The sequence below is a fragment of the Balaenoptera acutorostrata genome, chromosome 1 (genome assembly GCF_949987535.1).
Source record: "Balaenoptera acutorostrata chromosome 1, mBalAcu1.1, whole genome shotgun sequence".
In the NCBI taxonomy this organism is placed as follows: domain Eukaryota; kingdom Metazoa; phylum Chordata; class Mammalia; order Artiodactyla; family Balaenopteridae; genus Balaenoptera; species Balaenoptera acutorostrata.
In genome coordinates, this window is record NC_080064.1 from 33,460,717 (window position 1) to 33,484,605 (window position 23,889).

General features: G+C 45.4%; 1 protein-coding gene across 4 annotated transcripts in view; it reads left to right on the forward strand.

Annotated features, from left to right (window-relative positions):
• NFYC (nuclear transcription factor Y subunit gamma) overlaps nucleotides 1-23,204 on the forward strand; it is a 62,785-nt gene extending 39,581 nt beyond the window's left edge. For 3 of the 4 annotated variants that reach the window (XM_007164680.3, XM_007164681.3, XM_007164682.2), the window contains exons 3-10: nucleotides 1,742-1,813; nucleotides 3,225-3,338; nucleotides 6,922-7,017; nucleotides 11,873-12,046; nucleotides 15,553-15,711; nucleotides 18,875-18,982; nucleotides 21,456-21,515; nucleotides 22,473-23,204. In XM_007164680.3, the coding sequence (XP_007164742.1) occupies nucleotides 1,742-1,813; nucleotides 3,225-3,338; nucleotides 6,922-7,017; nucleotides 11,873-12,046; nucleotides 15,553-15,711; nucleotides 18,875-18,982; nucleotides 21,456-21,515; nucleotides 22,473-22,904 (1,215 nt within the window). In that variant the 3' untranslated portion in view covers nucleotides 22,905-23,204. The remainder of the gene's footprint in view (nucleotides 1-1,741; nucleotides 1,814-3,224; nucleotides 3,339-6,921; nucleotides 7,018-11,872; nucleotides 12,047-15,552; nucleotides 15,712-18,874; nucleotides 18,983-21,455; nucleotides 21,516-22,472) is intronic. The other variant, XM_007164683.3, reaches the window with a different exon arrangement.
• The last annotated feature ends 685 nt before the right edge of the window (nucleotides 23,205-23,889 follow it).

Below are 23,889 nucleotides of genomic sequence, written 5' to 3' on the forward strand. Positions count from 1 at the left end.
TACACCCCCATTCTAGTATAGGATAGGGGATTATAATGTTCTTATGTGATAGTCTGTAACAAACTATTTGGCTATTCAAAGGTAAGAATATATTTGCATCTTCCACATAGTAGTAGGTATCATACATTTGCTGTTAGTTGAGTTGCATGAAGTAATAAATGAAAGAGGAGGAGAAAAAATAAGAATAGTATGTGTCCTGCTGTCTCCTTTTGGTGAAACTTTAATAAACTGGACTTCTAAGCCTCTACCACTCCAGGGTTAGATTTTTAGAGGCTTATGGAACATGATACCTAATTTGGAAAAGGAAAAGATGAAAAATTAGTGTTGGAAATTTGTAGAGGTGAGTGGTAGCCAAGCAGCTTGTTGGGTTTGGGTGGAGAAATTAGACGTCTTGGGACTTCCCTGGCGGTGCAGTGGTTAGGACTCCATGCTTCCACTGCAGGGGGCATGGGTTCAGTCCCTGGTCGGGGAACTAAGATCCTGCATGCCGCCCGGCATGGCCAAATAAATAAATTAAGTAGTAAGTAAGTAAAGTAAGTAAGATGTCTCGGTGTACATTTTATCCTAATAGTTGCTCTTCTTCTGTATTCATAAAATAGATTCTGGGAAGGCTGGTGATGTTTTTCCAAAATGCCCCACTGCCTTCTTTGATGTATAGTTGAGGTTTTCTGTTGGTCTTGGAAAAGAAAGTTCACTAATGCATGTTAATTATACCAAATCTCTAATAAGAGCTGCTTCCTCCTTAATGTGATGATGTAAATTCCCAGGTGAGCGTATTGGGTTTGGTGAGTCACATTTCAGACCACTTATAGAATCAATCATTTGACACCTAGTCCCAGTAGGGATTTTGCTGATTTTAGCTAATCTCTGCCTTTGCACCTTTCTCTTCATTGCAGCTCTGAAACCCAAAATTGATTTTTATTTCTAGAATTGCATCCATCATTGGTCATGTGTTTAAATACCAGTAGTATCAAAATAAAATGAAAAAGCACTTAAATTGCAAGTAATTGAGTAGTGCTAATCGAAAATCCCTTTCCTAAATCCTATCCACAGTAAAGTTAAATGGATTCTCCCCAGCTTAGTCTTGTTTGTTAAGAAAAAATTGACAGGGCTTTTCCTAAATGACAGCTGGTAAATTCACCCTCACCCTTTTTCCATACTCTTCTACTCCCACCCCCACCCCCAAGCAGATTTTGGAGACAAGGCCTTTGCTGCTGTGATGGGAAAGGAGCTCCTCCCCAATTTCTGGTGTCACATTAGTGCAAAAGTCAGAAATAGGCAGTGCCACATTGGCTGATTAGAACAATCACTATGGTCAGGTGCTGCTGGCACTTGCCCTTGCAGTCCTTGATTAGAAGGAAAAACTGGAGGAAAATCCCTAAGACAAAAATCTCATTTTAATCTGCATGCAAGCTGGTAAACTTTCTTGGGGGTGGGGGAAGACACGTATAATACATCTCTATATCGTGCTGGCAAAGAATCTGGTATTGTTTGGGGCCGCTTTTCATGAGGGCACTGTTAGAAGCCATCATAAGTTTATCCTGAAACCCTTTGCTTGAAGCTTTGCATTGGTTAAGAAGTATTTTGCTTCTAGAGCTTGTATTTTGTTAATTTCATTTGTACTTCCTCTCCTGCCATATTTTCTGAAAGGAGGGACTAAACCAATCAGAGTGTTTCATGCTGCCTGTCATGCCCTGTTGATTATTCCTACCATTTATGTACCTGTTGTTACTCATTTCAGAAAGATTTCCGAGTACAGGAACTCCCACTGGCTCGTATTAAGAAGATTATGAAACTGGATGAAGATGTGAAGGTGAATTCACATTTGTTTTCGTTATTCATATTGAAAGTAAAACGATGGGAAAATTATTGCTCATTTCTCTAGAGCTCAAAGTTTAATTAAACAAAAATGAAAATATTGTGTTGCTTCTTTATTTGGATCCTCTCTAAAATTGTTATGTGAGCTAAAATTGAACAGTTTTAATTGTTGTATGGTCTTCTCTGAAAATTGGGGATATCCTGTTTTCCAGATGTTGAAAGATGCTGAGTATTTGCTTTTTGAATCGCCCGATTCTTTTCACTATGTAGTGTAAACATGTATCATCACATCAACAGGACAGTGACGTCTTCCTAGCATCTTATTGCAATCTCTAGTTTGTTGATCTGAGCTCTAAGAAATGTTTGATAATGATATTGCACTTGTTCTAACTTTTCAATCTATGAGTTGTTTCACGTGATTTATCCTTGTGAGAGGATTTACTTGGGGGTGGCCTTATCTGTATTCCTAGGAGTCCACCTCCTGTTACAGTTCTCACAGGAAAAGAGCAACTGTCTCTCTTTCCACTCAAAATTGATAGTCTCTTGTATTTGTGTGGGAAGCTAACAGTTTACCACAGTTTTCCCTTTTAGTAGCTCACTTCTTCCTCATAGTAACCCTGTGAGATTTGATAGGATAAGAATTGTTAGTTTCACCATTATATAGATATGGAAATAGACACAAAGAGGTTAAAAGTGTCTCACCCAGAGTAGGAGAACCAAGATCCCAATTCTCACCTCCTACTTCCTTAACTCCAGAGCTCTTCCCGTGGCTATATCCTGCATAGACCACCTCACCAAGGGTTCAGAGCTTTGTTTGACCAAGAGTTTGAACTTTGAATTCAGACTTGGCAAGGCAGCTTGCATTACTTGAGCACTTACTGTGTGCCAGGCCTTGTGCTGGGTGCTTTTATATATATTATGTCATTTGTTCCCACAGCAACCCTGGAAGGTTGTTATCCTCTTTTTCACTATGTGAAAAATAAAGCCCAAAAGGATGGGAAGCCAGAGATTTTCCTAAATCCATTGGCTCTCATACTCATTATCTTTCCCCACATTGTCTCCCTTTGGATTAGAACCTAAATCCTACCACTTACTGGCTCTATGGCCATAGGCAAATCACTTCATCTCTCCTAAACCCTAGTTTCTCTGAAAGGCTACTATGAGAGAAAGAAAGTGTGTGGTAGGTGCTAGATAAATATCCTTTTTCCCTCTTCCCTTCTTCTATCCACTACCTGCTTTGTCCCCTACTCATGGATTTATTTTACCTTGGAATCTTGTAAGGCTACCACCTTCTTGTTTTCTAGCCCTTGCCCCATAGCCCAAGAGCAGGACATGAGGTAAGGGATGAACTGACTGGTTTGAATGACTTGCTGGTGATTGACAGGGAGGGCCTACGTCTGTTGCAGATGATCAGTGCAGAAGCCCCTGTGCTGTTTGCCAAGGCGGCCCAGATTTTTATCACTGAGTTGACTCTTCGAGCCTGGATCCACACAGAGGATAACAAGCGCCGGACTCTTCAGGTAATATTGTAGAAAATTAGGCAAGAGCTGCCTTTGCCTTCTTCTGTTGCATGGCTTTGGACCAAAGTTTTTGTTTTTCCTTAGGACTCTGTCAAGCTGATATGTTTAACTGGCGTCTTCCTCTACTGGTGGGAGGCAGGCAGACCATACAGCCAAGATAGTCTGTATTTCCCCACCAAGAATCTTAATTTCCAACTCTCCTGTTTTTCACAGCTCAGTGACTGAACTTTGTACTTGGTGAGCTCTCACTATAAACAGACGCTAAAGGGGTATTTATCTATTTCCAGATCTAAACAACTTCTGGTTGGAAGCCTTGAGAGACTCCAGAAAAGAACAGTCCCAGGAAGAATAGTCTCACTAACCTCATTAGCCTTTTTGTTCCTTCCCTACTCTCCTGGGAATCCTTTTCTTCTTTCATGTTTCCTTTTTTATTTTAATCCAGCAAATCAGCATTCATATTGTATGAGGACCCCTTGGTCATTGGCTCTAGAGGCCCTCTGCTCAACATCCAGGCCCTAGTTGTTAGAGGAAACGTTTCCCAGACATAAGAGGAAGGGTGTGACAGATACAAGAGTGACAGTATTTTAACAACAAAGCCAAGGAAGTAAATTATGCTTTCTGTTTCCCTTTATCTCCAAAATTGAAAATGCATGCTTTTATTCATTTATCTTACAGATATTAAATGAATACCCACAATGTGCCAAGCACTGTTCTAGGCCCTGGGGACTAATACACAAAACAGACAAAAATTCCTACCCTTGGGAAGTCTATATTCTAGTGTGGCTAGACATTGAAAACTTATTTTATGCTGTCTTGAAGAAAGTCTATGAATCTAGAGAGATCCAATTAAAGCTACCTTCAAGATCAATTCAGATTAAAAAATAAAATGGGCAAAGCACTTGAACAGGCCCTTCAAAAAAGAAGATACCCAGATGACCAATAAGCATATGAAAAGGTATACAATATCATTTGTCATCTGGGAAATACAAATTAAAACCACAATGAGATACTGGTTTACACCCACGACAATGGCTAAAATAAAAAAGACTGACAATACCAAGTGTTGACAAGGAAGTGAAGTGACTGAAACATTCATTGCTGGTCAGAATGTAAGGTGCGATCACCTTAGAAAACTATTTGGCACTTTCTAATAAAGTTAAACATGTTCCTTATTCTAAGACCCAGCCATTCCACTCCTACGTGTACACCCAAAAATGTGGACATTGTTGTATTAGAATGTTCATAACAACCTTGTTTATAATAGCCAAAAACTGGAAACAACTCAAATATCCATCAAGATGTAAATATATTAACAAATTGATATATTCATAAAATGGATTACTACTCAACAATAAAAGAAGCAAACTATTCATACAACAACATGGATGAATCTCAATAATATTAAGCAAAAGAAACCAGAGGAAAAAATTGCATAGCATGTGACCCCATATATTATCACCATCTGTGATGATAGAAATCAGAGTTGTTGTTGCCTCAGATTGGTAGGGGAAGGAAATTGACTGGAAAGGGATAGAAGGAAACTTTGTCTGTTCTTATCTGGGTGATAGCTACCTGGGTGCATATATTTATTCAAATTCATCAAGCTGTGTACTTAAGATTTCTGTATTTTTTTTTTTTTACTAAATATGATAATCAGTAAAATACTAGCATTAAAAATGGCAAAATAAAAATGTTAAAAAGACCCATTTAAGTATATCTGTTTCCAAAAGTCTGTAGAACACTTTGGTGTATGTTTGGAGGTGATTTTTTTTTTTTTCTCCCCCTCATTCTATCCATAGATGAGCCATTTGGGTAGCTCGAGTAGGTGACACCATCAAGAATGTGATACTATATCGTACTAATCTTAAATGAGACCTGGCAGCCTTAAGATGTGCCCTGCTTCGGTTGGGAGGGGTTATTATCAGGCTGGTGGCTGGCAAGAAGGGTGGACTGGAGTTTTGCATTTCAATGGCTTGGGGCCATCACAAAGACAAGGGAAGGAAAATTTCCATCCCCTCCTATTTTGTCTGATGAGTCACCTTCTTTTAAGATGTGATATATAGAGCTTGCTAAGGATTTCTGTTAGCATGTTGGCTTTTCCCTCCAACATTTTATTATGTTGGAGGGAAAAGCCAACATGCTAACACACAAAAAAATTTAAATATAAGCAGAGTTTACAGTGAACACCTGTATACTGACCGCCTAGATCCTACCGTTAACATTTTACTTGTTTTGTTCCCGTGTCTGTCTTTCCCTCTATCCATCAAGTCATCTGGGTTTTTTTGGAATATGCATAGCCACCATTGCTGCTCCAAAGTCAGTTTATTTATTTATTTTTATTTTTTATTTATTTTTGGCTGCACTGTGTCTTCATTGCTGCGCGTGGGCAAGTGGGGGCTACTCTTCGTTGCAACGCGTGGGCTTCTCATTGCGGTGGCTTCTCTTGTTGCGGAGCATGGGCTCTCTGTGTGCGGGCTTCAGTAGTTGTGGCACGTGGGCTCAGTAGTTGTGGCTCGCGGGCTCTAGAGCGCAGGCTCAGTAGTTGTGGCACACAGGCTTAGTTGCTCCGTGGCATGTGGGATCTTCCCGGACCAGGGCTCGAACCCATGTCCCCTGCATTGGCAGGCGGATTCTTAACTACTGCGCCACCAGGGAAGTCCCCAAGTCATCTATTTTTAAATGCATTTAAAAGTTTACATTCCCCTGAACACTTCAACATATGTATCACTCACCATAGTTCACTATTTTTTTCTGTTTTTTTCCTTTGCTTTAAATTGTCATACAGTGAAGTACACAAATCTTAAGTAGACATAGTGTGTTGGTTTTTAATTAAAAATCTTGTGATTCTATTATTTAAAGAAAGGGAATGTCACTCTTAGAAAGAACGCCATCAGAGCAGGCCTTGGTTTCTGTAGCATTAGGCAGCTGACTTGGTCTCTACCCACCCTGCCTCTATTCTAGTGGCTTCGGACTTCCAGTGTTCATGTCACGTGGAACAAGATTTAAACTGTGGATTTGACATTGTGATTTTGAATTTCAAAATAAAAATTGTAGCCTTGTAGGAACTAACATATATAGATCCAATGACTAGAAAATATTGCAAAAAGTTATTGAATTAGGATTTCAGCTAAGAGATTCAAAATAGATTATAACTACTTGTGAACCAAAGAGCCAAAATATTATTTAGGGCCTTAAAAAGGTTATAAGGTCGAATGATAGTCTAACCTTGCTAACCACAGAATGACCAGAAACGTGTCAGTTAAGATTGCTAGATTTGTACAGATGTATCTGGAGGATGATAATTTAGGATCCAGCAGAGGTGGTAATAGTTGGAGGCTCAAATATACAGTTTGTAGAGCATGAGCTACATTTCTCTCTTTTTTGTCAGTGTTTGTCCATCAGGTCTGATCATTTGAAGTTTATAAGAGTTTGATTGTACTTCTTTTGGCTGTAGGCATGGCCATGGGTATTTAGTTTGGCTTAGAAGTCATCGTCTTACCTTATTTGGAACTTGGAGAGTAGAAAGCCAGGTGAACTAGTTTCTCCCCAGGCTAATTTTTCACTCTGCTTTTCTTTGTTACAGAGGAATGATATCGCCATGGCAATTACAAAATTTGATCAGTTTGACTTTCTCATCGATATTGTTCCAAGAGATGAGCTGAAACCACCAAAGCGTCAGGTGAGCTGGGAAGGCATTGCTCCTGCCGCTGCTGCTGACTAGAGAGTGCCTTGCATCCTGGTGTCAGATACGCTCCTTTTCCAGTCTCAGCACAAGTCATTTGCTCTTCTTTTGCTTTTCTTTCTGTAGACCAGATCCATCCTTAACATCTCCTTCTGTTACTCATTTAGGGATGCTTTTAACTCAGTGCCTCTGAGGTGGTATTTCAGTGAAAATAGACAAAATGAAAATGAAAGACTTTAGTTACAACAGTAAAGTGAAGCTCATTTCGAGGTATCCTAGGAAGTCTGTCAGAGTTCTTAATCTGGGATGGGAGAGCAAGTTACAGATTTTTAGATTTCCAAGAAACAGCTTCTGTGTGTGCACAGTGGTGTTTGGAGTGAGTGGACTGGGTTTTCTCTTACTCTAGATTGTGGTTCTCTGCACAGTGCGCTGGCTGCACATTAGAATCACCTGTTAGGGTTTAAAAAATACCAGTCCTTAGGCCCCGCCCCTACACCAGCTGAATCAGAATCTGCGAGGGGGAGGCCCAGGCATTAGTGCTTTTTAAAGCTCTCCAGATGCTTTTAATGTGCAACCATATTTGAGAACCACCACTTAAGCGACCTTTCTAAGCAGTCATGAGAAAGAATGTGCGTGTCTGCCTTTCCTGCTCTTCCGTCTGTTCCTCTCCAGAGGTCACACCATTGTTTTTCAGCACTTTGGGTGCATAAAGCTCTTAATTGCAATTGTGATAGACCCCTCTCCTGTATAGCTCATCATTTTAGGCATGCAGATTGCATGACTCACTAGATGTAGTAGAGATGCTTGGGGAATAGTGGCAGAGTCTGGCAGGAGCAAAGCTGAGCCTTGATCTGCTTTCTCTGTTTTGTTAATAAAATTTTAAGTGTTTTTAATGAATTATTTCATAGTGTATTGTCCTTAGAAACAGGAGTCATTCAGTGACGACCATTCTCCTGTGCCGTCTCATGTTAATAACGAGTAAGAGAGTGTAGGAGAAGTGGGCATCTTAAACACCCTTTGTAATCCCGACCCTGCCTGAGGGTCTTTGGGTTAGCAAGCCCTCTGCACCTCCTTCCTAGAGCGGGGTGCCTCACTGCGTCTTCGTTCTTTCTGGGCAGTCTTTGCTACTGTAAACATCCTTGACTGGAAGCTGTAAGGCGTTCCAGGGAGCTTTCAGTCGGATGTTTACAGCGGCAGGCTGCCACGGTCGTCCCGCTGTGCATCGCCTTTGAAACATTGCAGGTTTGTGCCCACGGCTCAGTTCCTCCTCTTAGTGCTTCCCTCCTCTCTGAGAAGTCACTACAACAAGAACTCAGACCACTTCTCTTCCTTCAGAACAGTTGATACCATTCACCCATTCTCCTTGTTGGAATTTGTTTCAGAAGCCCCCTTTAAACCAAGGTGGTGAGCTCTGTGACAAAATCAGGCCTTGCTCGGGCTCCTTGCACCAACTCCTGCTTGTTCCCTGGGGCTGCCTGCCAAGCCAGCTGGCTAGAGAGAATGGTCATGTCCTCTCCCTTCCTCCAGCGTCCTCAGTGCTTGACTCTCTTAGGGTGTCAGAGAGCTCCTTGTTACATCCTAGCCTGACTCAGAATGCTATGATCCATCTCCTTTAAAGTGTGTCTAGCTGAAACAGCTCAGTTTCTGAACTGAACAGGTTCAGTTCTTTGCAGGTGTTCAGGCGATTGATCGGCATCCTATTCGGGACAGCTACTGCCTGGCCTTTGAAAGGTTGAGATTGCTGAAAGCTGGCCTGAAATTCTAAGATAGCACTTTTAATCCTCTGTAGACATGACGTTTTCCCAAGCTCCAAATTGGCTGGCACCTTCCTTAAGTCCTTTAAAAGCGCCTACTCTCCAAAACTCACCCTTTCTGAAGGAGGCAGCAGTTCATTCTTGCTACTGAAGCAAATGTGCTTTTTCCCAGTCTGGGGCTGGCTGCACAGCACTGTGGTGATGGCTCTAGGATGTGAGGCTGCTCATTCTCTGGCGTTGTCTATCAGGCTCTACTTCTGAAGAGATTCCAAGAGCAGGCACTCTGGTTGGGGAGGCCACTGCTAAAGCTGGGCAAGTGCCCCATTCTGGATTGATCCAGTCATTCAGAGATTGTTGTAGCACAGGGGGTGATTTCCCACTGCTGGGGAAAGAAACGAGCCAGAAATACTGAGTTGTGGATCTAAGGCCCTTGACTTCTCTGAGATGCGTGGGGATGTCTTCTTGTTCTTCGGGAAAGCAAGTAAAGACTACTCAAGCAGAAGATAGTTGAGGCCTGACTTCTGCCCCATTAAAACTGTGAGTTGGAAGTTCCTGCTCATTGAAATGTCATTTCCTCTTCACCCATTTCTTTAAACCAAGCATAATCATTCCCTTGCTAGCTTGACCTCCATTGGCAGAATGAGTATTCATAATGCAGAAGAAGCTTAGATATGCCTCCTTCCATTCCAGTGATTTGAGAACTGTCATGCCTGTCCTCACAACACAAACCTTGGTGCCTCTATTTGATACTCACAGAAGTGTCCTAGACACTGCCTAGTTCATAAACAGTTTAAGAGCATACAGTAGGCATCATAGGAGAAGCTCTTTACATGTTCTCACAGCTTTTGACAAGGGATATTTTAGCTTCTGAAGGTGGTGCTTAAAGGGTTTGCTATTTGTCTGGCAAAAAGACCATATTCACTTGCAGATTAGCTACAGTCAAGGATAACTGGAGACAGAACAATGACAGGTCAGGGCTGGTAAATGCCAGTGGCTCCCTACTCCCCAAGACGTCCTACATGTTAGTTCTAGGGGTCTTAGTCCTCTATACCCTCTCATCACCCAAGAACTTTTCCAAGTTAGTTTGGATTTTAGTGGTTGATGTTTTTTATAGAATGGGAAGGGAGTTCTGAGTGGAAAATAAATTCATTAAACCTATTTCAGGAGCCTTGAAAAGAGTAGTTGGCCTTTGTTTCTTCGCTAAGGAGGGTATCAGTATTATCCCTGTCACAGCCAAGATCAAGTTGACTGGCTGACCTTTATTTATAATGTGAGAAGTCGGGGTTGAAGTGGAGGTGATGTTGTCACAGTTAAGTTGTTCTGGAAACTGAGACCTAGATGAAAATAAAAGGGGACCTCCTTCTTCTTCTGCCTCAGCATGATCATGTCCAGGGTTCAGACTGTTTGGGCCTGAAGCACAGAATACGTTAACTTAGAAAGTTGGTTCATGTTTGAGGACTAGCTTAGAAACCCAGAATGTTACAAGTGTCTGCCTAGACTGGGTGAATGGCCATTAGGGAACCTTGTCATGCAGAGATCCAAGTTTCTCAGGGGCTAGATATCAGGAGTCCTAGTTTTAGTATCCTGGGCCCCCAGTCACCGGGCAAGCAAAAGAATACCCAACCCCGTTCTTTAGCGGACAGGAGTGTCTCCTGCACTATGGCCACAGAATCCTAGAGGTAGCAAGAAATTAGGGACTCTTTTCTATTGCTAACAGCTGTTGGATTCAAGAGACTTTGTCATACTCCCAACTTGAGTTAAAAAAAGTACTTTCCTACCTCCAGTTGTCTGCCTGGCTCTATGAATCCATTCATCATTCAGCAGCTACTTATTGAGTGCCTGCAAGGAGACAGGTGGTAGGGACAGTGGAGAGCAAGAGAGAGCGAGGCCTTGCCTTCATAGGGCTTTCATTCTAGCAGGGAAAGTAGTGGAATTTGGCAAGCAAGTACAAAAAAGTGTAATGAGAAACGGACTGTGGAAGCACAGATTGGGGATGGGGTCAGTACCAACTTTGTAAATGTCACTTTGGAGAGCTTTGGTCCACAGGGTCTCTATACCTTCAAGAAGTATCTTCTTTTCCTCTTTCCTTGAACATGGCAAACTTAGTCCAGAACATGGAAGTGAGTAAATTTAGCTGATATTTTGCTCAACAAGCCCAAGTGGTTGTATGTTTCTGTTGTTTTTGTTGTCCCAGGCAGGGCACCATGTGTCGCAGGGCCCTCCGGAGCAGACGCCGATCTGTGTCAGTGGTCAGGGGCCGGCCACCCCTGGACCCTCAGGCTGTAACCATGCCGTAGTGTGTGTAAACATCCTACACTCTCAGCTGTGAGCTCGAGGTGGCTGGGAGAGGGTTGTTTACTCCTTCTGCCATGGAAAACGTCAGCTGAAGAAGGAACGGTCTCTTCACCCAGCAGATCGGCCAGAGGCCACCCCAGTGGAGGGCTGTCCCTCAGGCCCCCTGGGTTGCGCTTCTGTGGCTAAGTACCACCAAACCAGATGTGATGCTGGATAGACATGGCCTCAGTGACCACAGAGCTCTCGACATGCTCTGAAAAGCTGGGCTCTTGCCTACCAGTGTTCTTGATCCTGACATTTGATTCTGAAATTCCAATCCAGAAAAAGCCCTGTTTCCCTTTCCCCTGCTCTTTCCCTCCTGAGGTGGTGGGAGCGAAATACGGAGAGTGCTGCCTGTTTGGGAGATTGGGAGCCAGCCTGAGAGCATGGTATTTGGGGTGCTTGCCGTTAGCACTGTTCTCAGATCATAGGCCTTGACGGCATTTACTATCAAGCACTGCTAGTGCGTGGTTTTTAGTTACGGTAATTATTTGCCCATTTGCAACTCATCACGCAGTGGGTGATTACTCGGTACTTCAGAAAATTGGCTGTATGTTTTGTGAAGCCTATGGAATCTGTTATTTTTAGTTTGATTTAGCGCAACTGGTCTCTTCGAATTCCACTTTCTCTTGGCTTCAGATGTGGAGAGCTCAGCATTCAGCAGGCAACTGCACAGAGCCCGTTTGGGGGAAGAGTGGAAATTCACTGTGGCGGCTGCTGAGCCGGTTCTTTTCCTCTTACCTGCCCCTCCTTCTGCCCCACAGGAGGAGGTGCGCCAGTCTGTGACTCCTGCCGAGCCCGTCCAGTACTACTTCACGCTGGCTCAGCAGCCCACTGCCGTCCAGGTCCAGGGGCAGCAGCAAGGCCAGCAGACCACCAGCTCCACAACCACCATCCAGCCCGGGCAGATCATCATTGCACAGCCTCAGCAGGGCCAGGTCTGTGAACCGCGGAGGGTGCCGGCCCAGCCAGACGGCACCTCTTAGGTTTGGGATGGGCAAAGTGTGACTAGGGCAGAGGGGCAGTCAGATCACTGTAGAGTACTGGATTTGTATTCTGGAGACCTGGGCTTTTCCCCAGATTCAGCCACTGAGGTGATGTGTCACCTGATCTCTCTGGACCCTGGTTTCCTTGTGGGTCATATGAGGAAAGTGCAGTGAGCAAGACATTCTCCAGGATCCCTAAAAAATTTTAGGAGGAAAAGAATCTTTATAATGCCCCCATGAAGAATAGTGACATCTTTTAAGTGGACTCCGTGCCTGCTGTCTGTGTCTCCCACCAGAATTGGAATTTGTACCCTCAAGGGGGAGATCAGGCATCATTGCCAGCTTGCATACCTCTCCTCCCCTTTTCCCCATCATTTCTGTGTCCCACCAAATTTGTGTCAGGTGACTTTCTCTTTTTACAATAGTAATCAGAAGATTCCTTCTCTGTCTGAAAGCAGTAACATCCACATTGTTGGGGATCATGAGAGGCTGAAGAGAACTCTGTGTTTTTGTTTTTGTTTTTGTACATCTTTATTGGAGTATAATTGCTTTACAATGTGGTGTTAGTTTCTGCTGTACAACAAAATGAGTCAGCTATACGTATACATATGTCCCCATATCCCCTCCCTCTTGAGCCTCCCTCCCACTCTCCCTTTCCCACCCCTCTAGGTGGTCACAAAGCACCGAGCTGATCTCCCTGTGCTATGCAGCTGCTTCCCACTAGCTATCTATATTTGGTAGTGTATATATGTCAATGCTACTCTCACTTCGTCCCAGCTTCCCCGCCACCCCCGTGTCCTCAAGTCCATTCTCTACTTCTGCGTCTTTATCCCTGTCCTGCCCCTAGGGAGAACTATGTTTTGTGAGCTCTGACTCCAGATTCCCTGCCAATCATTAATTTATTTATTCATCAAACATTGAACGTCCTCTTAGATAAAGTCCAATGCTATGTGTTGGGGATACAAACATGAATAAAACAGTCCCTATTTTTAAGAATTCAAGAATCTAGTTGGGGCTACAAATACTTGAAGGTTACACCACTTGCCACGTGGGAAGTGTAAGATATTCTTAGGATTGTGTAGAGGGTGTTATGGGAGCACTTCAAAAGGGGTACCTAACAAAGATGTGAGGGAGGTGGAAGAAGATGTCAGAGAAAGTTCCCTGAAGGGAATAATATGAGTCTTAGAGGGAACAATGGAAATGAATCAAATAAAGAGGGAAGGAGGGCTTTCCCAGGAGAGGGCACAGCACGAGCAAAGGCTTGGAGGTGAGAAACAGCACAGGGAATGGTAGGAGGGGAGGGTACAGTCAGCATAGCTGAACGTCTAGGCAAGTTGAAAAGATAGGCAGAGGACACATCCCAAACAGCCATGTGTATTCTAGTAAGGAGCTGGGTTTTCCTAAAGAAAAAAAGGTTGGGACAGGGGTAGATTTAAATATTAATTATGATTTTAGGATTTATTCCCTGCTTGTTTTCTTATCCATGTAACAGAAATTTATTGAGTGCTTGCTCTTTGCAAGACACAGTGCTAGGCAGACGGGGTTTAAAGATGACCACAGCCCAGTCCTTGCCTCAAGGCATCCACTGCACCATGATGCCTGAGGGACCTTCTTTGGCTAATGCTTGTGCCTCTGCAGTGGTGAGAGCTTTACCTGCCAAAGGCTTATCCCTGTACAGAGCAAACTTCAAGGGAGTCTGCCAAGAGCTGGCTCTGATTGGCTGACAATTCTAAGAAGCTCATGGCTATTGTGCCCTGACAGCAGGGCATCTGCCATGCTAACACGAGCCCTCGTTTTCCTGAAATGATTTAGAAATACCTTGGAAATCCTCTTGGGGAAATTGAGTTGGTAGTACAGTGATGAGTTGGCAGTATGCATTTTTTTTAGTCAGCGAGAATTTCACCTGCCTCTTCTTTGCCACCCCAGACTTGCTCAGCTTGGAGCTGATAAGGCTTGTGAGGGCGGTGAAGTTGGTTCCTCCCAGCATCTCTGTTGTTTCGCTGTCTGGCTGGTTTAGGGTGGCCTTGTGCTGTGTCACACCTCCCTGGACCTATAGGAATCGTTTCAAATTGAGTTCAGATATCTTCGCAGGACCAATATATATTAAAGTTGGAAGAAAAGCATATTTTGTTAAAGTGAATCCTGTGTTTTCTGTCATAAAATTGGAAACATTTATTACTGGAGGTTTGGGGAACAGGCTGAGTTGGAAATCATGGTGTGAGTATAGGAGATGTTTCCTGTTGACCTAACCCACTGCATGTATTGCCCTCTGTCATCTTTCTTCCCTACCCTCCTGCAGTTTTTAGTAATTTCTCCTTATCTAGTAATCCCTTGAGTCCCATCTACAGCTCTCAGAACATATCCCCTTCCCTTGTAACTTTAGATGCAGAGTAGACCTGTGCAGTCAGAAAGTGAGAGCATCAGAATTAACAGCATCGATTGAAGCCCAGGATTCATTAAGACTCTCAGAGTTGTCTTAAGAGGTGATTCTTAATTCAGAGTGGGGAGAAATCATATCCAAAGTGAGGGGTTGGGGTGCAGGTGTGGTTAAAAGGCTCCACTAGCACCACCACCAGATGAACAAGATATCCTGGGATCTGTAAAGGTCACATCTAGGGCTAAAGTTTTGAGATCTAAAGAAATGACTGATCCTTTTGACAGTTTGAATCTACTGTCTCTCAAAGGAGCAAGTTTCATTGGGCAGTCCTCTAAGTATGTGTGAAATACAGAATCTTCATATACATTAGACAGAAATTCCTTAAATCTGCGATTCCTGTTTCTAGAAAGTTAAAATTCTGGCTTTATTAAATTCCGTTTCTTACAGGTAGCCTCAGTTAAGGTCCAGGTCTTAACAGTGTCCAGCTCTTAAGGGTGTTTGCCTCCCCCATGGGAAGCAGTGCTGTGATCCAGAGCAGCCGGCTGGCCAGAGTGGGCTGGAGTCGCTCTGCTGCTTGAATGGGGGTGAAAGCCAGTGTGCCCTTTATGTTTCTTCCAGTGAGAAGGAGCCCAGGGTCCTGAGCTTAGTTAACCCATACTGACCCCACTTTCCATTTAGTTTGCCCTCTAAACTCACCTGCTCCAGACTTGACTTCAGCCATGTCTCAGGCAAATTATCGTGGTTGCTTTTGATTCTCTTGTACCGTATGTGCCTTTCTATCATTGAAGGGGCTGTGAAGAGTTGCAACATTTGAAGCATAGAGGTATTTGGGGCCGAGGCAAATATTCTGTACTCTGAGTCTAAAAATCCATTTGGCCTTCCTGTCTTTTATTTTGGAGAGTGACTTTAACAGTGCTCTAAGCCCAAGGGATTCTGTAGGTTGAGTATTGTTAGTGTTGCGATGAGATCAGGCATTCATGGAGGGGTTTGCTCCTGCTTAACTGCTCGTTATTAACCCCTTGGTAGGCCTAATGGCTCTGGGCTGGAGCTCAGTCAGCTTTCTCATGACTCTTCCTTCCAGACCACACCCGTGACCATGCAGGTTGGAGAAGGTCAACAGGTGCAGATTGTCCAGGCCCAGCCGCAAGGTCAAGCCCAGCAGGCCCAGAGTGGCACTGGACAGACCATGCAGGTGATGCAGCAGATCATTACGAACACAGGAGAGATCCAGCAGATCCCGGTAAGTCCTGCCCTGCCTTAAGGTCTGCGTGGCACTGTGCTTAACAGTATAACAGGAAATAGTTAAAGATTTTACACACACACACACACACACACACATACACACACTTTGTTATAAACCTATATTCCCATTACCCCAGACCACAACTTGCTTCACCGTATACGCCCTGCTTTCCTTTAATCCAGGTTCGGGCTCACCACGATAGGGCAGCTCCTCTCCATTTCCCCTCACTCCGCCTACGCAGAGAAATCATTGTAACCACTATTCTGTGCCAAGGCCCAAAGGCCCTGTGAGGCAGTCCTAGTCCTGTGTTTTGATTTGCAGAGAATAAGAGGGAGGTGTATAGAGAAGGCCATAAATACACTTGTTGCATATTCATGAGTCAGTTCCCAGTGGAGCCTGCAGCAAAGTGTATTTTTGGCTTTCATTTAACTTATCCATTCCTTCACTGTGGACTGCTACTTCCTGTGTGCCTTGAGGGATTTCATTTCTTAGATTTGTTGGCTTTTTCACTTGTACTTGTTCGTTGGTGGAAAAAAAAAAAAAGGTCCTTATCTTAACACTTGCCATCTATTCATCGGTCAATTTGCCACAAAAAAATGTGGAAAATGAGTGACATGGAGCAGGCCTGTTCCTGCCCCTTGCCCTTCCTATTGTAAATGAAATGTAGGCAGATACAGAAACTCACTTGGACTTGGTTAACCACTTCCTCTTTGAAGAAAGTTCAGAAAGTATCCTCAACTCTGTTTTGGGGACTGTTCTTCTTAACAGAGTAATAGGCCAGGAGAAAGCTTAGGAAAGGGGAGTGTGTGCATCCCTCTGTTTATCTCTTTCCTTTTCATCTCTGTCTCTCTCTCCCCCCCCCCCCCGACCCCCCGCTCCATCTCCCTTTCCCCCCTCCCTTTCCTTCCCGCACGGGGTGGGGCTGGGGGTGGTGGCGCCACACACACGCGCCCCGCCCCCCCCCCCATCAATTCCAGATTCCTTGCAGCCACCAGCCCATGACTTCTCTCATAAATGGTTCTCATTTTTGCATGTGAGGGCACCAAAACAAGTTCAGCTAAGCCAGAGAAGAGTTCACACTTTGTAGTAACTTTAACTTGAGTCTTTTAAAGCCTCTGGGGCACAGAAGACTTGTTGCAGAATTTAGGAGCTGGTCTTCACTGTATACCTTCTGCAGGAGTCTGCATTCCTAAACTCACCAGAGTGCTTGTATTAGTGATGACCTTTAGGAAGGAAGCTTTGCTCCTCTTTTGAAAGCCCAGGGGGTAGGCTTCTTTGCTCTGTAATTTTAAAAAGGTGTGAGGGTCCCCAGGCCTACCCTTGTGGTAGAGGACTGAAGGGCAGAGCATCACCAGTACCTAAACCCAAGCCTGAAAGAAGAGCTTGCTTCTAAGAACTGCTTGGAACTGTTTGGCTCACAGCTTTTCAGTCACATTTGAGTTTCTGCAAAAGAGCTCTTCCCAGCTGGGAAATGTAAAATCCCTATGGCCAGCAGTATACCTTCCCCCACTCCTGGGATGAGGCTTCGGTCTTTCATCCCATGTTCCTTGTCAGGAGTTCTGGTGACTCCTGGGACCAGCGACCATCAGTCTTGGCGGATGAGGTTTCCCAAGCCTCCACCCAGCTGTCTTCCTCCCCGTAAGCAACTTAATGTTGCCTGGAAGCCGCATTGTGGGATGTAGTGGGGAGTTTAGGCTTGGCATCACAACTTCCCAGCAGCTCCTCTTGGCATGTTTTCAGGAGAGAAATGACTACAGGTCACAATACCTTGCCCTGTCTCCTTTGAACCAGATTATTAATGGGTTTAGATTTTGTGTCCCTCCATCTTGCCTTAAGTGGACAATTCTGGAATGTTCTACCAGGAACTTCAGTGTTAGTCTTTTCTTCATGGTTCAAATCCGCATTGAGTCTGAAGTTTCAGAGAAGCAGTTTGATTTAACACTGCATGCAGAAGCTTCATCCTGTCAGCATTTTCCTCACAGAAGTAAAAGCCCCTGCAATGAGGTTAGCTCTTGAAGGCAAGGGGAAAATTTGCTCCAGGACAAAGAGGCATGACTTGTCTGTTACCCTCAAGAGGCTCACCCTTACAAGAAAATCAGGCTAGGCAGCCAGGGAGGGTGATGTCTGGGCCTCCAGATAGAGAGAGACCAAATCTGCTGGTCCTCCTGGAGCCGCTTTCATTCCCCACATCCTGAGTGTGACTGTCCGTAGTCCTCCTTTGCTGACTGTTTTCTCTGCTGAGCCACAGTTCCTCTCACGTTGTAGCTGCCTTGGTCCTCTCCTCATCCCCATGCTCGAAGCACTAATGCTTTCATGGTACGCTGTAGCATTAAGAGCCTGAGTTAAGGCTTTTAGCACACAATTAAATGCAGCATGTGGTATTATTGTATTATCTGAGACTTAATCTTAAGCATGAGGGACTCTAAGGGCATTTTTGTAGCTTTGGTTTCCCACGATGGGGTTTTATGTGAAAGGTTTATTGATTCAGCTTCCCTTTGGGAGGTATTTGGCCAGAAGCTAGTGCTGAACACCAAGGATCCTAAAAGTCCCACAGACCCCTATTGGTCCTGGCTCTTGGGGACAGAGATAGTAAAGCGGGCCAGCTTTCTCTTCCAAGATGTGCAGCATGGGGCTGGGCAGTTCTAGGGCTGTGGTGCGGGGTGATGGCCATCTGCTTTAGGCTCCTGGCAGACTCTGGGGCTCTTCTCAGTATTAGATCAGCCGTCCCGGGAACAGGGGTGGGGAAGGGTGGAGACGGAGGGGAGAAAGGCCCCACACTTAAGGTATAAGCGTTCTGATAATGTCAGACAGCTTTTGGCATCAAATCTTAGCATAAACTGTGAGCAAATAGCTAAGAGCCAGTGAATGTTGAGGGTCCAGCCATGCTGTCCTCGCATATATGACAAGATCCTCTGGGAATTTTTCCCCAAGTCCATTCAAGGAACATATTCTCTTTTGTGTTGTATGACTTACGGGGTAGGGATATTATGGTTTTGCTTGTTTGGGTCTCTGTTAAAAAGGAACTTTTCAGGGTCGGCCTTTTTGGAGGGGTCAGGGTGGGGGCGGGTAGGGGACAGTCACCATTTCTTGTCATGGAAAGTTTGCTTGTTTGAGGTTGCATTCAGTCTCCGGTGGTTTGTTTGTCTCTGACCCTGCCTAGGTGCAGCTGAATGCCGGCCAGCTGCAGTATATTCGCTTAGCCCAGCCTGTATCAGGCACCCAAGTTGTGCAGGGACAGATCCAGACGCTTGCCACCAATGCTCAACAGGTATGTGCTGCAGAGATTCAGGGCTTGAGTTGGGAACCAGCAGGAGCTGGCTTCTGACAAAGGAGTGCTCAGCACACAACTCTCTCGCCACCCCATCCTTCAGCAAGAGCCGCCTCCACCCCCTGCACATCTGTTCTGCACCCCAAGGGACAGATGGGGTTTATCGGAGGATTGGATTCAAAGTGTGTCTCTTACCATCGTGCTCTTGAGCGACAAGGAAACTCAAGGCAGGGGAAGCCTCAAGGATACTTGAAGAAAGCCCAATGTGTGTGTGCGCAGGTCTGACTGGAGGAAGCCTTCTGACAGACTGCCTCATCGTCAGGCTGAGTTTCCATCTTTAAACCTGGATGACTGTTGTGATCTGGCACCTCCTGTGCCCTTTGGAAAGCTACTTAGGTTTTTACTTCTACATTCTCATGCACCCGTAACCAGAGACTGCCCTCCTCATCTCCTCTCATGCCCTGAGATGTTGAAGGCTGAGCCACAGGTGCTGAGGGGGCTGCCTCCCTGGGCTTGGGGATTGGGGGATGTGGGTATTATTTGCAGGGGACGGGGGATGCTGGACAAGGGGAGGCATTGTTAATCAATTCTTTTGCCTCAGACCCAAAAAAAGAAGCAATCGTTAAAGAGCTGAACTCGTCTGGCCCAATTGCATTTCTGGTGATGTATCTATTGACAGTGGTGACAGAGCTGAGTTTGTAGAGCAGGTCTCCAAAGATGTCATTTGGGAAAATATGAGGAATGAGCCAAAAGCAGGGTTTCTGAGTTCCATATAGTCTCTGGGATCTTTAAAGGCCCACTCTAAACCCATTCCTTGGCTTGCATAAGGATTTGGGCTTTTCCCTAATTTCCTGGGGACCATTGACATGGAATCAGATCTCAAGATTGGTCCCACCCTTTAGTGTACCCCTCTTTTTTTTTTTTTTTTTTTTAAACTTGTAAGATTCTAGCCTGGGATCCAGAAACTTTCTGTGGCACAGGGTGGGAGGAAATGAGAAGGAAGAGTTCTTGGTTCCCCAGAGGTCAGTTTTGAGACCAGGAACTAAAGCCAGAAAGTGGGGAAAGTTGGCTGTATAGAGAGGAAGGAGTGAAGCAAGAAGAGGGTGCCTGAGGACAGAGTCTATGTAACAACAGATTGTAATTATAACAACGTGGCATTTTGTAGGTGCTCAGTAAATGTTCGTTGAATGAATGTTGAATGAATGTTAACATGTAAATGGAATTTAAAGGTGAATGAAACTCCTCTCAACTGATGTGAAGGACAATCCTGCTGGCCACAGGGCACAGTTAAAACCTTCTCATCTCTGACGAATATTTTCCATTTGTCTCAGGCTCATTCATTTATTCTGCAGATATTTCTTCAATACTTACTTTGCACTGGGAGATAGACAAAACTTAGCTCCTGCCCTCAAGCAGGTGGGAGGAGAAAGACCCAAAACAAAGAACACTAGTAAGAAACGCTCATGAAGCCCTTTCATACCTGTCCCCTTGTTTTCCTCATAGCCTCATGGGTAGGCCCGATGGGTTGTTTTTGGCCATAGTGAGGACACTCGAGAAGACAGTCCTTACCTTGCAGGGTGGCTGTGATGATTCCAGGAGAAGGTACACAGAAAACATTAGCTAGTCAAATGTTCCATAGATAACATATACGCACACAAACATTCTTCAGTCTTTTTTCTAGTCTACCAAGCTGTCTGCAGCAACTGGCATTATATGATGCAGTTCTCCATGTCCGTAAATTTCCTTTAAAATGTATTTAAAATGCCCACATAAGATTTTAAGTACATGTGATAAATGTTTTCCTTACCCCCCGCCCCCTGCCTTGGCCCAGAGGGTTGCACGTGGCCTCTCTCGGAAAAAGTACTTCATAGGTTTGCCACAAGGGCTTCCAGGGCCAAGGCCACCTGCTCGCCAGGGTGTTTCATATTCCAGTCAGATAATCTGGGTGATACGGGTTTGGTTTGGAGCCCACCTTCCAAGAATGAAAGGGACCACTCACCACGTTGCCCAGTGTTTTGCAATCTGCCTTCACTGGTTGAAAGACAGACTCTTAGGGTTTCTGCCTAAACCATAAATGTTATGCCCTGTCCTATCAGTACCTAGGAGCTAGGTGTTTTTGTTTGACTAGAGCCTCAGGCCCCAGAAAGACTTTTTTAGTAAGGGGCTGGTCTCGGTGGGGTGGGGGTGGTTAGGTGGACATTAAGAGAGATGGTTGCAGAAGTTGTATATATTGCATGCTCCGGGGTCCTCTGTGTGGTGCCAATGCTGAGTAGCTGTCTGTGCTAGGGGGTGGGGAGGGACCCTTGTTTTCCTGCTGCTCATCGAGCCCCTGTTCTGTGCCCGGCCTCATTCTGGGCACTTTATGTGCATTGTCCATTTGATCTTCACGACCCTCTCCTGGCTGGTGGGCTGGTGGGCTGGTGGACCAGACCCTGCAGCTGATCTGCCTGCTTTGCCGTCTTGGTTCCTACAGATCACACAGACAGAGGTCCAGCAAGGACAGCAGCAGTTCAGCCAGTTCACGGACGGACAGGTAGGACACCCGGCCTAGGCAGGAGCAGAGGGTGAGGAGCTGTGACAGGGTAGCAGGGGACATCTGTGGGTTTGCCTGGCTAGGGCAGCTGTCCCATCATCTGTTAACAGTGAGTGGACAGAAATTGTTAACACAACAGTCTTGCCTATCCTCTAGACTTACAGACTTGGTGGGAGTTGACGATAATCCTAGACATTAGGTAGCCCCAGTCCCCGTTTTACAGATGAGTGAACTGAGCCCTGGAGGTGGGAAGTGCCTTGTCTGTGCTTGCTTAGCTGTTCATTGCAGAACCAGGACTAGCATGCAGGTCTCCTGTTTCCTTTCTTTAAGAATAGTTTTTCTCTAAGCCATGCTCTTTTTAATCGCATGGATTAGTTGAAATGCAGAGAACATGTGACCTCTCAAGCTCTCTAGGTGCCTGGAATTCAGTAATTCTAAACTCGTGAGGAAAGGATCTTCCCTTTTCCTGCCCCCCTTCCCTTCGCACTATCTTCCCAGAGACCCCTGAGGACATGATAGGATGACATGCCTAAGCCTATGTTCTCTGCTGCCCAGAAGGGAGAGGAGCTGGCATCAGGACCCAACTCTGGCTTCTGCCAGCACCAGATGCCAGGCTCACGTGCCAGGGCTGCTGTGGCAGGGGGTCTTAGCTTTTGGTTTCTTTTGGAAACACCTGAGAAATCATGTCCAGTTGGCCCTAACCTTCCGTAGTGGCTACGCGAGCATCTTCGCGGGTCTTCGCTGTAGTAAGCGTTTAATCCCAGGTGACCTGCCTCCCCATCAGGGCCCATGCAGGAGATGGAGATTCAGTGTAGCCTCAGCCTGAGCCAGATATTCTGAGGAAAAGAGGAGAGGGGGTAATCCCTACTGCCCCTGCCAGTGAGGATTACTGAGTTGGGGAAATGCTGACTTCCAAGCTGCTGGTACAGTGGTTCGAATTGCTTGTGTTTGTCACAGAGGAACAGCGTGCAGCAAGCTCGAGGCTCTGAGCTAACGGGAGAGGCAGAGCCCAGAGAAGTGAAAGCCACAGGAAATGCAACTCCCTGCACCTCTTCCCCGCCCACCACACATACCCCCTCACACCGGGCTGGTGCCTCCTGTGTCTGCTGCTCCCAACCGCAGCAGAGCTCCACTTCCCCTCCTCCCTCTGACGCCTTGCAGTGGGTGGTGGTTGAGGTATCTGGGGCCCCCAACCAACTCGAGGCCCATAGGGAGCTGCATGCCCCTCTCCCAGGGGTGACCTCACTCTCTCCTCTCCACCCCTCGCAGCAGCTCTACCAGATCCAGCAAGTCACCATGCCTGCCGGCCAGGATCTCGCCCAACCCATGTTCATCCAGTCAGCCAACCAGCCCTCCGACGGGCAGGCCCCCCAGGTGACCGGCGACTGAGGGCCTGAGCTGGCAAGGCCAAGGACACCCAACACAATTTTTGCCATACAGCCCCGGGCAATGGGCACAGCCTCCCTCCCCAGAGGACCCTGCCGACCTCAGCGCCTCCTGCAGGCTAGGACACTGGTGCACTACGCCCGACGCCTGGGGGCCGAGATTCTCCAACAGAAAGATGCAATATTTTTTATTTCCTTTTTCCCATTTTTTTCTCCACGGAATCAATATTTCAATATGTTGAGCTGTGTGTCCAATGCTATGAAATGAAAATATTAAATAACATATTTATGGCATTTTCTTGAAGCGTGTGGTTGAAGAAATATTTCTTTTGTTTTTCTTTTTTTGGTTCTTACTGCCACTTCTTTTAGGAGCAGATCTCCTCAGGGGTGTATGTAATCTCCTGACTCTTAGAACAGCTGCTGCCCCAGGATTTACCACCTTGTTCTGCCCTCAGGTAAAATTAGGTGACCGTGTGTAGCTTCATTTTCACTAGTGCTCCTCTCCCCGCGTCCCTGCTCTTGCCCCAGAGCTCTGTGGATTTGCATCAGAGGCCGTGGAAACATTCCATGCATTTAAGAGACTTATTTGCCATGGGGAGTGGATGGTTTCATTCCCAAACCCTTCTCTTCCAGGGACTCAAGGAGACTAGGACTTTGTGCATTTGCCCCCCACCCCCCAGTTTTAATTTTATTTTATTTTTAAATGCATTAAAAATTGTGCTAGTCTCCTTTGCTGCATGGACTTCAAACTGCATGAAATGCAATAAATCTCATTTTAGATAATTTGGAGTCTGGGTTTCTGTGTCTGGGGACATTCATGGGACCACTTTGCTTGGGAAAGGCTTGGAAAGGTTTGTCTGCCCTCAGGTTGGGTGTCTGTGAAGGAGGGGGACACCTTTATGAGGAGGGGGGATGTCCAAAGCTAAGGGAACTTGAGCTGCATGTCTGATTCAAATTGAGATCTTCAGCTGATTTTAAAAAGGAACTTC